The sequence below is a fragment of the Vicugna pacos genome, chromosome 21, assembly GCF_048564905.1.
Source record: "Vicugna pacos chromosome 21, VicPac4, whole genome shotgun sequence".
Taxonomy (NCBI): Eukaryota; Metazoa; Chordata; class Mammalia; order Artiodactyla; family Camelidae; genus Vicugna; species Vicugna pacos.
In genome coordinates this window covers 16,469,731-16,486,439 of record NC_133007.1, presented here as the reverse complement: position 1 = coordinate 16,486,439, position 16,709 = coordinate 16,469,731, and the positions used below count along the sequence as shown (strand labels likewise).

The 16,709-nt window shown below is 41.6% G+C and overlaps 1 protein-coding gene across 4 annotated transcripts in view; it reads right to left on the bottom strand.

The window, feature by feature from the left end:
• Positions 1 to 16,709, bottom strand: part of ADCY10 (adenylate cyclase 10) — a 72,757-nt gene that overhangs the window by 42,863 nt on the left and 13,185 nt on the right. For 2 of the 4 annotated variants that reach the window (XM_072946189.1, XM_072946190.1), the window contains exons 7-13: positions 15,937 to 16,033; positions 12,524 to 12,612; positions 9,926 to 10,117; positions 7,615 to 7,733; positions 6,523 to 6,599; positions 4,511 to 4,700; positions 2,055 to 2,110 (exon numbers count right to left, since the gene is read on the bottom strand). In XM_072946189.1, the coding sequence (XP_072802290.1) occupies positions 2,055 to 2,110; positions 4,511 to 4,700; positions 6,523 to 6,599; positions 7,615 to 7,733; positions 9,926 to 10,117; positions 12,524 to 12,612; positions 15,937 to 16,033 (820 nt within the window). Of the gene's footprint in view, positions 1 to 2,054; positions 2,111 to 4,510; positions 4,701 to 6,522; positions 6,600 to 7,614; positions 7,734 to 9,925; positions 10,118 to 12,523; positions 12,613 to 15,936; positions 16,034 to 16,709 lie in introns of those variants that run through there. The other 2 variants (XM_072946192.1, XM_072946191.1) reach the window with 2 other exon arrangements.

Here is a 16,709-nt window from a genome sequence, read left to right as displayed (position 1 = left end):
ACAAGCTTACAGGCTCTGCAAACTACCTGAATATAGAGAAAGTGGGGCATCGCTTTTGGCCCAGGTGCTCTTGCCATTCTGGAACTGTTGCCATCTTTAGACTCTGGTGACATTGAGATGCTGTCCTAATATTCCTCCAAAGTTTGAGACAGAGCGTCCTCTGAATTGTGCTAGCACAGTTATGACCAGGATTTAAATCCAGAATGACACTTTTTGGGATGTTCAGGTCTAACAGAAGGAAGCTACAAGTGTTACTAGAAATGACTGCCTTCAGAATCCACAAGCTAATCTTCACTGAATCTCTTCTCTCAGAGGGTGTAACCCTCCCTCATTTTATGTTTAGTTCCCTGTCTCGTCTTGAGTTAGCTTTTTTATGATAGGGTCGCTATCAGTCGCTATCACCAAGAATCACAAAAACATCACTGCCAAGCGGATCGTAGATCTAATGTAAAAGGTAAAACAAAATTTCTGGAAGAGATTCTGGAAACATATCTTCATGACTTTTGGGTGAGGAAAGATTTCTTAAACAGTATAGAAAAGCACTAACTATAAAAGAAAAGATTGGTAAATTGGATTTCATTAAAATAAAAAATTCTGTTCATTAAAGACATCACTAGTGGAGTCAAAAGGCCAGCATGGAATGGGAAAAGCTACATACAGCAGAAACCAATGACAGTGGACCTATTTTCAGAATACATAAATAATTCCAAAAGATCTATACAAAATGCAATCCAATTGAAAAGTAGGCCAAAGATTTGTACAGACGCTTTATAAAAGATGATTTCCAAGTGGCCAGTAAACATTTGAAAAAAGAGCTCAACCACACCAGGGAAACACAGATGGAAACCACAATGAGATATCACTATAAACCCAACAGAATGGGTCAGAATATAACCAAATATAACCATTTTGGAAAACTGGCATCATCTACCAAAATTGTACTCTTTGCCTATGTATATATACACACTCAACAGCAGAAATGCATAACTTTGTTCACCATAAGACTTGCACAAGAATTCTTACAGCAATATTATTCATAGGAATAATAACTTGAAACGATTCAAATGTACAAAAACATAATGAATATATTGTTGTATATTTATAAAATGGAATACAATCATCCCTTGGTATCCACAGGGGATTGGTTCCAGGAACCCGGGGGATACCCAAGTCCACGGATGCTTAAATCCCTTATATAAAATGGTGTAGTATTTGCATATGACCTACACATAGCCTCTTGTATACTTTAAATCACCTCTAGATTAATCATAACATGGAATACAATGTAAATGCAATGTAAAATAGTTGCCAGTGTGTGGTAAATTCAAGTTCTTCCTTTTGGAATTTTCTGGAAATTCAAATATATATATATATATATTTCTTTTACACAGAGGTGCTGGGGATTGAACCCTGGACCTTGTGTATGCTAAGCATGTGCTCTACCACTGAGCTATATCCACCTCCACCTAAAAAATATTTTTGATCTGTGGTTGTTTGAATCCATGGATACTTGACCCTGCAGATACAGAGGGCCAACTGTACTACATAGCAATGAAAATGATGTATAGCTACATTCAACAACACGAATGAATTTCATAAAATAATGTTGATTTAAAAAGACTTATGTAATTACACAATGTATGATTTCATCTATATACATTTTAAAAACAGACCTAACTAATTTAGTGTATAAGAAGTCTTTGGGTAAGGGGGACAGTATAGCTCAGTGGTAGTGTGTGTGCTTAGCATGCACGAGGTCCTGGTTCAATCCCTAGTACCTCCACTAATAAATAAATAATAAATAAATAATCCTAATTACCCGCTCCCCAAAAAAATTAAATTAAAAAAATAAAGAAGTCTTTGGGTAAAGTGAGAGGGCTAACTCATGTGACGGTTTGCAGAATACTGCTATTTTTCTATTCCTCAGCCTGGATGGTGGTTATATGTCCATTTTGTGATAATTCATTAAGCTGAAGACTTATCATGGGGGTACTTTTCTGAATGTTTGGTTGTAGTTCAATAAAGAAGTTTAAAAATCAAGGCCCACTACCTACCCAGCAAAGGGTAGCCCTCATTTCTGTTGCAGATGAGGTATGCCATCCCAAACATGCTGAAGAGAAGAGAAGAGAAGACATTAGCATCAAAACAGGGAAACACTGAGAGCCAGAGGGACTAGTTCTTAGTTCCCAGAAAGCCTCCTTTTCAATCTCTAACAAGAGTCTATTTTCTGAGTCAGGGATGCAGGTACCAAAAGGAAGGGAAAGGAGAAGTTCCTTCCTGGTGACAGAGTCTCCAAACAACCTATGTTGTGGCCTTTACCGGAGAGCCTGGTACCTTGTTCAATAAATTCTTGTTGAGTCTGCATTGGTAGAACTGACCTCCCTCTCGGGAAGCCACACACTCAACCAGGAACCCAGTAAAGTTAGATGTGATACATTGTCTCACATCCTGGGAAGATTCCTCCAACTGCTTAAAAAATAAAGCTCATGTTCTGGGGGTGGCCCAGTCTCAAGTGTTTTACATGTATCGTTTCCATTACTCCTGACAAAAAACCTTATTAAGAAGGCATTATTAATATCATGATGTCCATTTTACAAACGAGAAAATTGAAATACAGAGAGTCGGGTTGCCCAAGATTCCCATGGCTAGTGGTGACAGAGGATACAGACAGAGTCAGTATCTAAAGCTAGGCCAGGGGCATATGCTTGCCTACTGTCGACCAGCATCTCTTGAAGGGGCCATTTTAGACAAATGGACCACTCCCTTGTCTATACTATCATCCTACTTTGTTACACCTCTGTTATAGCACATACTGAAGTCTCCCATGTAATATACAGCTAATTGTATGTATGCTGGTCTTGCCCATTAGATTTCAGGACAGGAACCAGGCCATGTTCATATTTGTATGTGTACTCCCACAGTCTCTTATTTGCAGAGACAGTATAGAGAAACCATAATGAGGGCAGACTCTGGACTCAGATAGTCCTGGCTTTCTGTGGTAGATTGAGGGCCCCACTTCTTCACCCCTACTTGTGTCTGTGCCGTTTGTTAATACACCTTGGCAGCGCCCTCCCACTCTGACTCAGCCTTGGGAATGTTTTGGCCAATGGGATGTTAGCAAACATGACATAGAGGCTTTAAAAAAGCTTGGGCATTAGACTTGTTCTCTCTTGCTCTTCTGATATTGCCACGACTCCATGCCTGGGCTAGCCTGATATAAGATGAGACACACAGAGTCAAACTGTCCCAGTTATGCCAGCCCAGATTCTCAGTTATCCCACCTGAGGTCATTCTGGATCAGCCAACAACCTGCTGAACCCCAGGCCTAGTCAAGATCAGCCAAATCCAGCCAAGATCAGTCAAACCCCATATATTCGAGAGATAAGGAAGTATATATTGTCATATACCACTGAGGTTTTGTGATTGACTATAATGTAGCAATATTGTGGCATTTTGTACCTTGGCTCCATTGCTTACCAGATTTATGACCCAGGACAAGTCATTTAACATCTCTGAGTCTCAGTTTTAAAATTTATAAAATGGAGTTAATAATAATTTCTACCTCATATACTTGATATGGATGTAAAAGTGCCTAATATTTAATAAGGGCTCACAAAAATTCTTATCCATTCATTTATTCAAACAGCTTTTTATTGATGGTCTACACATGCCAAGAACAGTGCTGAGCCCTGGGAATACAAAGGTGAATAATAAAGACTCCTTGAACCAATGACAGCCCTGATTCTGTTATCTGATCCCTTTAAGACCTAGATTCTAGCTTGTTAATATAAGGAATAATACCTTTTCAATTTCCATCCACCGTCTATTTATTCATCACTATGGATGCCTACCAAGCACTGGGAATATCAGAATGGCGAGAAATAATCACTCTCTCAAAAAGCTCCCAGTGTAGTAAGTGAAAAGCACATCCAGGCAGTGGTTGTGATGAGCGCTATGAGTGCTATGAGTGCTCTACTAGAGACATGTGCTACAGAGCTATGCAGAGGAGGGAAGACTGAACGGGGGTTAGGTAGTTCCAGAAGCAGCTTCAGAGGGGAATAGATCCTTGAGCTGGATTTCCAAATATGACCCTGGTGTCCTCGGTAGACTGGGGATGGAATGACTGAAAGGGAGGGTAAGCCCCTCAGACATCCCAGAGGAAGGGGCACTGGAGGAGATGAGGTTGGAAAGGCAGGTGGTTACCTTGTATGTCACTGTAGGGAATTTGAACATTATCATGAAAATGACTGGGAGATTCTGAAGGACTTTAAGCTAAAGTAAGAGACCAAGTTGGGTTTTCAGGGGATGTATTTCAGTAAACACCTAGAGGAGGTGTTTTAGCCTTACCAACACCTGACAGCATAGTTGACGTGATCTATAGTTAATGGTTGGTGACTGGCCTTATCTGGGTCCAAACAGATCCTCAAATGAGGGGATCTCTCATTTTGCTATCATAGTTCTCCCACTTCTTTACTAAAAAAATACTGCAAGATCAATGCCCCACACTCACACTTTCTCATTAAGGCCCAAACACTGATACACTGGTCCAGAATCTGCAACACCTTTCATGACTTTTTTTGGAAGCTCTTTAAAAAAGTAGGCTGGTAGGTTGCTGCCACTGTAGGTGACGGAGTCACAGGTCACGATTCCCGGGTAGTACATCATCATCCTGGCAGCTATGTTGACTTTCTGACCAATGACTATAGGAGGAGGGAGAGAGAGAGGCAAAGAGCAGGTAGAAAACAGCCATTAAACTGAGTGTAATCTGAGGCAGACTGTCCCCAAATGGCATTGTCACCCTTTACTCCTTTTGCAATCTCACCTTCTACTACCCAGATTGAGCCAATGGCTATTTTAAAATATACAGGGAGTATAAACAAGTTTATACTGTACAGCACAGGAAAATATATTCAAGATCGTGTAGTAGCTCACAGGGAAAAAGAATATGAAAATGAATGTATGTATATTCATGTATGACTGAAAAATTGTGCTGTACACCAGAAATTGACACAACATTGTAAACTGACTATAACTCAATAAAAAAAATTAAAATATACAGGGAATAACTCAATCAGCCATTCGTAAAGTTTCTACCTCACCTGGGAAGATAAGAGGATGTTCTGCTCAGGGAAGAGGGGCCTTGAATATGGAGAAGATTCTGTTAAGTGGGATGGTCACTGGCCTGAGGGCTCTCGGGTGAGGTATACCGGGTCGGCTGCCATAAGACGGACAAGCATGAGCTTGAGCCTGTAACACTCACCTCCAAATGAGGCACAAAATTGGGTCTGCATGTTCCTATGCATGAACCTTCGTTTGGTGATTTCTTAAGAGTGAGTAAATGTGGCTGGAAGGGGAGGGTGTGGAAGATTGGTTTAGGGGATATTTTAAGAGATAAACTACAGTGTGCACGGACTCTGAAGCCAGGCTGTGCAGGTTTGATCTTTAGCTCTACTTCTAACTACTAAGTGCAAAGTACTTGGGCAAATTACTTGAACTCTTTCATGCCTCAGTTTTCCGATCTGTTAAGTGGGGTTGATAACAGTGGGTAGTTTATAATGATTAATGAGTTAATACACTTTGAACAGTGCTGGGATGCTAGTAAGTCCTCAGTTAATACTACTAATTAGGCATTAAATGTTCAACTTTAACATAAACTTGAATACTTTGGATTAAGATATTCCTTTTTTAAAAAACTGTTTATTATGGGGAAATTTGACCAAACAATAACGTACGGTATTATGAATCTCCATATACCCATCTGCCGATCCCAAAAGCTACTACCCATGGCCAGTCCTGCCCCTCCTCAGTGCCATCCACTCTCCACCCTGTATTATTATTTAAAAAAAATTTTTTTGGAGGGGGGAGGTAATTAGGTTTACTTATTTATTTTTAGAGGAGGTACTGGGGATTGAACCCAGGACCTTGTGTATGCTGAGCATGTGCTCTACCACTTGAGCTATACCCTCCCCCAACCCTGTACCATTTTGAAGAAAATCTCAGACATTGTGTCATTTCAGACATAACTATTATAGTATCTTGGATGTACCCAGTATTTTAGATGTATTATTTGTGAACATTTAAGGCCCCAATAATTGGGTTAAAGAGAAAAGCAGTGAAATCTTGTGATAATACCTACTCACTATTTTCTTTTGAGATTAGTGCTATTTATCAGTAATGCCAATATTCATAATTTTTAAGAAGTAGTCCTAACCTATCCGAGGAATTAAGAAGAGTAACTGTTTAATCTTAACAGGAAGTTATTGTAAAGGCTCATTGTTCCACGAGCTCGTGGCCTCCCGCCGCTCCTCTCTAATGACTGCATATTTTTTATAGCCAGTCATAGCCCCAGAAATACACACTCTGCAATCACTGAGCTGTCAAGGGGCAAAGCTACATGGCTTAGTTCCATCTGGAAGACTATCAGCTTTCTGAGGGCAAACGTCTCGTGTATTTTCATCCTTTCTCCCTCACAGCCCAGTGGCAAGGCTGAAGGAGAAACAGAGATAAGCTAGCTCGGCCCACCTGTGTACTCATGCCTCACAGAGTGTCCAACGATTCCACAGAAGACGATCCCGCTGGCCACGCCGATGGAAACAGTGCTGGCTCGGGGGTTGTGGGGAAAGAGATAAAGACAATGAGCACAGAGAAGGCGGGGAGTGTGGGGGCGTGGTGACCAACAGGGTCGGGAGGGGCAGGAAGGGATTTGCAAGAAATAACACTCTTCCCTTTGTAGTTAGTTTAGGGCAATGGTACACGGCCTGGAGGTGTAAAGGCAGGAGCCGTGGAGACACAGAACTAAGTTCTTAGAGGTGATAACTCAGCCCATTTTTCTGCTATAATTAAGTATTCGTCTGAGCTATTTTTCAGGAAGATTACCCCATCACCCCAATGGACTTTCAACATAGAGTGACTGTGGTTGTAAACAATTTAACTATCTTTTTTGATTTTTAAAAAGAACTAAGTCATTATTTTGAAAGGAAGTAACTCAGGTATAATGTGTGGCATCAAAAGTTAACTTTGCTAATACAGGAAGACAGCTGCATACATACACAACTAAGGGCTGAGAAGGTGGACTGTTTAGGGCTAGGGTGGCACCTGTCACAGCAGACCGGAGTAGGCAGCAAGTCAGGGGCACTGGGGTGCTCAGGCTCGGGGACAGCCAGGGTTGAGGACGGTAAACCTGTCTCAGCTGTTTTACTCAGTGGACCATCTTGAGGCCAGATCAATGTACAAATTTCCAACCCAAGGACTCACTCTATCTCTCAGTTCTTAAAGATCAACTCAAGTCTCCAGCGTGGTGTTGGGAGTGCGACCTCTACCAAGAAGTAAGTCCGAAGTGTGGGGAGACAGCCCATTCAGTTTATATCACAGACCTGGTACGTTCGGGCATTTCAGGAGCGTCCTTTCCCCACCTGGGCTGTACCATCCCCCATCTTATGGCTTCAGGCTGGGTTTGCTCGCCCTACCTGTACATCGGGTGAATAACGAATGCAGACAGAAGGGCGCCCAGTCACGGACAGCCCTCTCCTGCCTTCCTCTTCCCTGCCCCCTGTCCTGTCTCCCTGTATCCTACGACAGGGTCAGGGACCAGATGCAGTCAGGATCATTACTCACTGGATTTTGTGGACCTGAGAGCAGAAGTCAAATATATCCACAGCACTTTCCAAGGCATGTGTGACCTCATCAGGTGCCTTTTCCCCAGGGAAACCAAAGACACAGAGGAAGGAGCAGCCCTGTGAGGGAGAGAGTCAGCAAACACTGCTGCCGGACAGTCAGCTTTAAATGGGACCAGTTAGAAGGCCCAGTGGAAGGTGAGCAACAATTTTCACTTTCTGAGACAAATTTCGTCATGATTTCTCTCACACCTATTTTATTTTTAGTAAACTTCATGTAACTCGTAGTGTATCATGAGCAGTAGGGTTTGAACCCGAGAAGGGCTTGTTTGGCTCCAGACATGTGGGTTGTACTGAGCTTATCTGTATTCACCCTCCTGTGTGCTCTGCCTGCGGCCAAGGTCTTAGGCTGCAAGATACTAAGTTTAAGAAGCAGCTTGGGTAGTGGGAAAATCACCAGCTCTGGAATCAGAAAATCTCAAGCTACTTCATAAGCGTAGAAACTTGCACAAGGCAATTATACTCTATCAACTGCAGCTTATCAACCTGAAAATGGGTGTAACTTAGACTTGCTGAAGTTTGGCTACTAAAAGGATTAACACACTGGAATTTGACACAACACTGTAAAATGATTATGAATCAATAAAAAATGTAAAAAAAAAATAAAAAAATAAAAAATAAAAGGATTAACATTATACATATGTATGTCTATACATATAACTTATAAACTCTGCAGTTCTTTTCAGATATTATTATTATTCATTATTCTCGGGGATAAAGGCTTAAGCTGGAGGTGGTTTTTCTTCGCATAAAGCTAACTCTTTCAGGTAGAGATTAAACACTAAAGCTTGGCACTTGTACTATCAGTCACTTTAAAAATGACCCAGTCAGATGCCATTTTCTGTAAGAAAAGGGCAAAATAAATTAAAGCCAATGGGTTAAAAATTTGAGCCTCTATATGTTATATCCTGATGAAATGCAAAAGAACAGCAAAACGCCTCAATTTCCTCAACCCTCTCCGAAAAGAAAGTGACCAAGTGTCAGATCCTAATTGGCCCCGGGCTCTGTGGTGACATGAGGGGGAAGCCCTGATTCCAGGTCTGCAAAGAGACAGAGGGCAGCCCTTTGGGGCACCATTGGGTCTGCTTTGCCTGGAAATCTGACCTGCAGGCGTGGCCAGGTGAGTATCTGACTCGCTCTGGCAATGAGGCCAGCCACTCTCATCTGCTGAGTGCTGACTGTGAAGGAGGCATCGCAACAAGTGCTTCACACATAAATGTTTTAAAACCTCCAGCAATCATTTGAGGCAAATACTGTCCCTATCTAAATATCCCTATTATGATTCATGAATAATCCAAGTCTCAGAGAAGTTCAATGACTTGCTAAGGTCACACAGCTGGGAATTGTTGGACCCAGGAATTGTCTCTCCATGAATTGCCTGGAGTGTCTGCAAAACACTAAAGACTGTTCTCTTAGGTTCTATGCTCTTTTCTGATGAGACTCGTGGATGAATATGGAAGACAGTATTGGAGCACACTGGGCTGGAGGTCCCCACTCCCTCAGAACAATAAATGCTTATTGAGTGAATGAGTGTGGGGCAGTAATTAAGAGCAGAGAGATACAAAAACACCTGAGATGGGGAAACAAGTCTCACTAACACTTCTGTGATAATTTATCACATCATTTTTCTCTGAACTGATTAAGAGCAGATTGAGAACACTGGAAGCCAGAGGGGAACCCCCGCCCCCCTGCTCCTACCCCAAGTTCCCATGACACTGATAGGGGAACTGGGAGTATAGATATAGCAGGTGGGGATTAAAAGAAATTATAGCTTCAGGGGTATGACAATTACTAGAAACCTGACCTAAAATCTCTGGGAGTTTCATTATACACTGGATTGAAGATATATGTGTAGTGAAAGCTCACTGGGCATAGTGGTTAAGAGCACAGACTAGGAAGGCAGACTATCTGGGTTTGAATCCCAGCCCACCACTGACTGAGCAAAACTTAATCTCATCCTGCCTCAGTAGCCTTAGCTCTACCTCAACATCCTCATCTGTAAAATGGGGACAACAACAGTACGTACCTCTCAGAGTAGTCATGGGGAAAAATGAGCAATGCATGTAAAGCGTTAAGAACAAAGCCTGGCACTTATGTTCCGTATCCACCATGTAAGCCGTTATTGTAACTATAAATAAAGACTGACAGTTCCAGGTTGAAGGTGCCTATTCCCTCCCTCTCCCAAGTGTCAGTGGACGTGAATGCTAACTTTAAATTATTGGTAGGTCCCCACACTGTTAGTTCACATTTACCTTGTCAAACATGAAGACTTTGTTGATTTGGCCTCGGAAGACCCTCAGGACAGAGTTAATGTGCACACAGGCATCCTGGATGGCTGAGCCTATGACTTCTGCTTTGTCTTGGTCCTTAAACATCAGGTTTACAAACATAATCGTCACCGGGCGAAGCTCAGACAAATAACCCCGAAGCTGTTTGTCATCAATCTGCAGAGTAGAGGGATGCTTTCCTGAACACAGGTCCTCAAAGGTGGATCTTTCCTTCCCACATCACCCCCACACCCCAAGTATCACTAGGAGGGAAGTAGCCTTCTGAGATTGTCTAGTGAAGCTGAAGTTATCAGAAGTTGGGAGGTGCGACACGGTAGTGCCACCCGAAAGCCAAACAGATCAAAATGGAATGGACTCTCAAAATCTCTTCCAAAGGGCACTTGTGCACTTGCTAATTTTGGGCCAGCCACCACTCCCTTGCTCCAACTGCCAGCTCCCTCATGCCAATATAAGCCATCACAATAAAAGAAAAGACTACTGTTCCTTTTGGCTCTCTTACAATTTAACAATAAGAACAGCCAGGCTATATAATTCAACCTTATGTTTTCAGAGCCAGGTCCCTTCTGGAATATTTTCATATTCTGTCCAACTTTATCCTCAAATGAAATAAAATCAGTGTTATTATCCCCATTTTACTAACTAGATAACTGAGGCATGGAGAAATAACATCATTTTCCCAAGTCCCGTGGTATTCTTAGCAAACCATTGGTTTGGTTGTTCTTGGCAAACAAGAACGCAAATTTAGACTTCTTGTCCAGCAGTCCCTTGACAACACTGCCCTGCCTCTCTGGGGTGGTATATTTCACTCAGCTCCCCTCTTCCCTCCAAGTCTATCCACAACAGGGACAGCAAAAGGAAAGGAAAGGAGAGTGTTCCCAAATCATCCCTGCCTATATCACCAGCCCTGAATTTTGTTAAATTAAGTACGTAGTAAACCAATGGGGGAGAATCGTTGCAATTTTTTTCTCCCCCAGATAGCACAAAAGTGTCAGATTCTCTGCTGGCAAGATGAAACACATCTTCTAGATGAAAGAAGAAATTGTGTATAGAGAATCTTGCAACCATGCTTCTTAACTGGCTGGGATAGTTAGTCCTGGTTTCATGTAATTTTAGTCTTTTCATAGAAGATGATGTAATAATTTCTAACTAACCAATGTAATAATTTTCTTTGATTTTTCAAATGAATTTCTTAAATAAGTAATTGATATTAAATATAAATCGTTAAATATCAAATACGTTAAAATAATTAATTAATTAATTAATTTAAAACTATTCTATCAGGCCACGTGTTCTCAGTTTTGGCTTAGAAAATACAACCATGGTATCTCTAAGGATCTCTGTTCTTTAGGTGCGAGGGCAGACCTTGGGAAAGCTGTGAAAGGTTTGTCTTTTGCCTCCTTTCAGCCCCCTTAGCTGTATTTCTTCACCCGGTGTTCATAATTCCTACCCACAATTTTCACAGTGACTCACGGAGTCTCTCTTGCGTTCCATTCCTGTGGACCTCGCTCCTCAGGTGGCTACAACTGAAGACGCATAATGTGTTATAGCCCTTGAAGGGAGGGGAAGAGGTGTGGCTCTCTGGAGCTTCAAAACTCTTGAAGAGTCGAACAACTGCAGGTACCAGAGGTAGTGTTTCTAAAATGGGCTGAAGGCGGAGGGGTGCATTCTGATAGCCCCTCAACCCACGCTGCGAAGGCAGCTGCCCACTGATCAGGCTGGTCCTACCAAGATTTCCTCTGGGACACAACTGCATTTTGATGGGATTAAGGATTAAAACAGGCATATATTAGGGGAGTGTATAGCATGTGCAAAAAATGCAGGGTTCCAGGGAACAGAGTTCAAATCCATTTCTTACTTTACAACCTCAGGAAAGTTCCTGGTGTCCTTCTGGGTCTCAGTCTTCTCATATATAAAGGATGAAGGATTGTGCAGATATAAAGGACATATCTACCAAGGATTGTGAAGAATAAATACATGAAACAGCAGAGTGTCTGGCATATATACAGTGAGTGCTAAGAAAGAGTTATAATTTGCAAGGATTAAAGCATTTGAGAGAGCCGAGATCTAAGCCTAGATCTAAAAAGGGGAAACTTTGGGGGCTTGGAGGTAGTTCTGAGAGTTCTAATTATCTGTATTCACTTTCAAAGCTTAAGATTTAATTAATGCAAATGACTTAAAGAAACATTGTACCAATGCTTATTCACTTGATGTCTTTCTGCTATGCAGCATGTAGAAAGGGTAACCAAATATTTTTATATGCTTGTGACGGTTTCAGTTTGCCCAGCTGTATAAGGCAACACAGCTCTGGTTTATGCCTATTGTTACAGTGTAATTATGAATAATGCCCCCTTTAACTCTTAAAAGTATCTTGATTTATGTTTTTAAAAAAACAAGTATCCTGATTTAAACAATAAATTTTTTTGTCACCTACACATGGAGTATGTCAGCCCCACCTCTTTTTATTTCAATAAAACATTTTACAAGCTACTGGCTTTCTTGATCTTAACACCTGTCCAAGATCCCTGACAGCCCCAAAGGCAATAAATTAAGTTACAAAGATACCTGCTTCAATATGCTTTCCATCACATACTTTTGTAGGGACAACTCCAGTTCCGGATCTGACTCCAACATGCATGCAAGTCTCAGGAGGTCTGAGAGGGGAGAAGGTGGGGAAGGCTTAGAAAGGGAAGCCTGGCTCTGCAGTGCTACAGAAAGAAGACACGCCCAGTCCCCACTCCCTTGGGCAGTGGTCTTCACCGTTCAGTCAGGAAACCCTGGGATACCCACTGGCCAAATAGGACCAAGGGATATCCAATGAGAAGTTCCTAGAGGTTGCAGGTTTCACAAAATTCGGTTGCATGTAGCTCAAAACCCTGCTCTCACTGTCATCACACTTCAGAACTTAAGGACGTTTTCATCTCTACACTTGAACTAAAAACATTGCCACAGGTGATGGGAATGGACAGATAAGGGGATGACAACAGAAGACAATGGTGACAGAATGCAGGGGAGGATAGAGTTGAAAGAACAGCAAGAGGAAGATTCAGGAGACTGGCTTCTGATCCCAGGTTTATACCCACTGGCAGTGTAACCCTGGACCTGTCACTTCACTGCCCTGATTGGCTCCTATTTCCTCATCTGGGAAAAAAGCACTGGGGTTTCATGATCTCTACAGTTCTCTTCACTATAATGGTTGATAGTTCCATACTCTAGAATAGACTGATAGGAGGTGGTAAGAATGAGTTGAAGAAATCAAAAAATAAGGGAGAAAGAAATGATGATACGCTTTCAGCAGAGAATGGAATAATGATAATGTTAAAAAAAATTAGATGAAAAGTAAAAAAGGAGTCTGCAAGGGATGTTAATTAAGAAGCACATTTAATTTTAAAGTGCTTATTGAATATATTCAAAACCTAATGTATTTAAAAAGCCATGCTAGGCACTCCATGGGAATAAAAAAGTGATTAGAGACTTCGGCTTTTTCCTAGAAGCACTTATTTATGGACATTTAACTATAATATGTATGGAAAAGTTAAACAGAAAAAACTCAGGCCAAATGGGCTAAGAGATTATAAAGACCAGAGAGATTCAGAGGAAGCAGTGGTCTAGCCAAACTGGTTTAATCAGAAAAGGGTTCACAGGAGAACTAGGAATTTAACTGAATCTTGAATGACTAATGGCTTTTTACTAGAAGGACTGAGGAGGGCATACCTAGCAGAGGGAACCGAGTAGGTCAAAGTCAAGAATGAGCAGAGTATGTTAAAGAACTAGAGAAGACTCCAGCCTGGCTGGAATCCCATGCGAGGACTGGAGATTAAGAAGAAATGACATTGAGCAGAATGTGGAGAGAGGCAAAGAGTTCAGGAAGAGAGCAGGCATTGTAAAGGCCTGGGCCATGATGGTGGCAATGGGTATGGAGACAAATAATACAGAAGTCGGCTGGTCTTTTTGTTTCTGGGACCTGAGAGTAGCTTCTAAATCTTTGGAATTTCCCAGGTTGTAGGATTGTCTCTGCTATTCACGGTGGGCCCTTTGGATCACACCTGAATTTATGCTAATGAGATGACTCAGGAGAGAGGCTGATCTTTCTGGGAAGACCAAGCATGTGCTAAGAGGGCTGGGGCTTTGAGCCAAGTGATAAGAGCCTGACCTCCAGACTTCTGAGGAGAGGAAGGGGGCTGGAGATTTCAATGATCTAATCAACACACCTACTTAATAAAACTCCAATAAAAACTCTGGACTCCCAAAGCTTGGGTGAGGTTCCCTGGTTGGTAATCATACCTTGATGTGCAGGGAGAGTGGTGTGTCCTAAGGATACAGAAGCTTTATGTTCCCAAACATGAACCCTCTCCCAGACCTCACCCTATGTGTCTTTTTATTTGGCTGGTCCTGATTTGTATCCTTTACAATAAAACCATAATCATAAACATAGCAGTTTCCTGAACAGCGTGAGTCATTATAGTGAATTATTGAACATGAGGGCATTGTGGGAACCCTTGGATGTGTAGCCAGTTGGTCAGAAGTGCAGGTGGCCTGGTGATCCCAAAACTTGTGGCTGGTGTCTGAAGTAAGGGGAATCTTGTAAAGAACTCCACCTGTCTGCACTAACCCCAGGTAGCTAGTACCAGAACTGCAGTGTGGTATTGTCGTGTTCCAAATAAGGCCTGAAGAAGCCCTTTGTTGAAGGCACCATTAAGATCCAGGAGATGGGATGGGGTACAGCTCGAGGAGTGTCACTAGATTTTCTCCATCTTTGGTGCTTTAGGGTTCTCATTCTTTCCTAGTCAATTTTCCTACAGTTCCCCTCAGCCTCCCTCCCACTCCATTACCCACTGCAGTTTTGTGAAACTACAGTCTACTATTTGTGATGTTCAAAACACTCAGGACCTATACATAAATGATGAGAAAGAATGTTTCAAAGACGTTTCTGAAGTTTCTAGTTTGGATGAAGATAAGTAGAGAAAGATAAGTAGCATAGAATTTAGACATTATTGCCCTGGGTGCTATGTCAGCAAACCAAGATCTAGATAACTTTAGTGTCCCTGTAAATGCTCTGTTTAACCAGAAATGCAACAGTTTAGCCAGCCAATTCCCAAAGGCCAAGCCAACTCTGGGCCTTCTCACCTCAAACAAGGTGGACCATGAGGTCCCAGTCAGTCAGATATTTTCTATTTGTCTCTTCTTTGTTCTTTTTCTTTATCCTGTAAAATCTTCTTGCCTTAAGTTTGCTTTCATTGCCTAAAGTGTCTTCTTTAATAATTTTTTAACAACATGTTAAGGTTGGAGTGCCTGTTTGACGTCCAGTAAAGATGGCAGTTTTTTATGAGTCTAGAATTTAGGACCAAAGTCTGGCCTGAATTCTGGCAGTTAAGGCTGGGACTTGGGTGGGGCAAGCAACTTGCAAGACCTTGAAAGCAGTGTTGCCTTAAATTTCATTCCCTGGGCTCCTGTTTCCTTTGGTAAATTGATGGTCATTAGTGACCTTGACATAAACAGTCTCAGTAGACGGGAGAAGTGGACAGAAGCTAGATATCAGAAGCTCAAGCCTGACAAGTTAGGGGAACACATCCCCCACCCCCAACCCAGGAGCAGGAAGTCAGTGCTTACTGGGTGAATAAATAAATGAGAGGATAGAAGAAGTGGTACGGACAGATTACTCTTCTAAGAGTAATGGTGGTGAAGGTTAGGATGAAAGAGCAGGGTTCATAGGATTTTTAGTTTTTCCTTTCATGATGAGGGAAATTTGCAGTTGTTTGGAAGATGAAGGAAAGGGGTCACTGCCAACGGAGAGGAAAAGGAGGGTTGTACCTAGAATGGCTATTGTGGGGAATGGGAAGGGGGTCTCCTTTATGTGCTGCTAGGGACTGGGAGCTGTACTCAGGAGACTAGCCATTTGTAACAGAGCCCTTGGCATTGGTACGAGACCCTAATGACCACTGGTAGAAGCAAAGGTCTTGTCCATGGAGGGTACTTACTTTTGTGGTTACCAGAAGGATAATAATCCATGAAAGTCATACACTTTGTGAAAAATTCATCAAAGTTAAATGTAGAGGGTGGTTTTAAGAAATTAACCTAAGTGGAAAAAAAAAGAGAAGTTTTTGGGTTTTCTGAGGGCTGTGTGATCCTTTGAATGTAATTTCTCAGCAGAAAAGGCAGGGAGTATGCTTTTGAATATCCAGGACATGATAAACAGAGATTGGCATACTTAAATAATGAAGATCTTTCATTTCGTGTGATTACATTAAAAATCTCTCCAGTTAGTTGTTAAGATCTCAATCTTCAGTATATACAGAGAGAGCCATTCCAGGGCTAACCTGTATAATCTTCTTCTAGTACTCTTAGAACGTCTTCTTTTTTTCCTTTGTAACATTTTAACTAAAATAAAAGTTGGTTAAACTGTACACCATTTCTTTCTTATAAGCGTAAAAAGACAAAGGGGGCTGATGCCCCCTTTGGATATTAGGAGCATCACCAATAATAAGATTCACATCAAGGACATGAATCCCATGATGTGATACACAGAGAATAGTACAACCTCATTTCTGTGATATTCTTGCCTCCAAAAATGGATAAACTTAGTTCAGTCAAGAGAAAATACCAGGCAAAACCAAATGAAGGGACACTCAGCAAAATAACTGATTGACACTCTTCTTAAGTGTTGAGGTCATAGAAGACAATGAAAAAACTGAAGAACTGTTGTTACAGATTACAGGAGACTAAGTAAAAATTTTAAAATGCAATGTGAGAT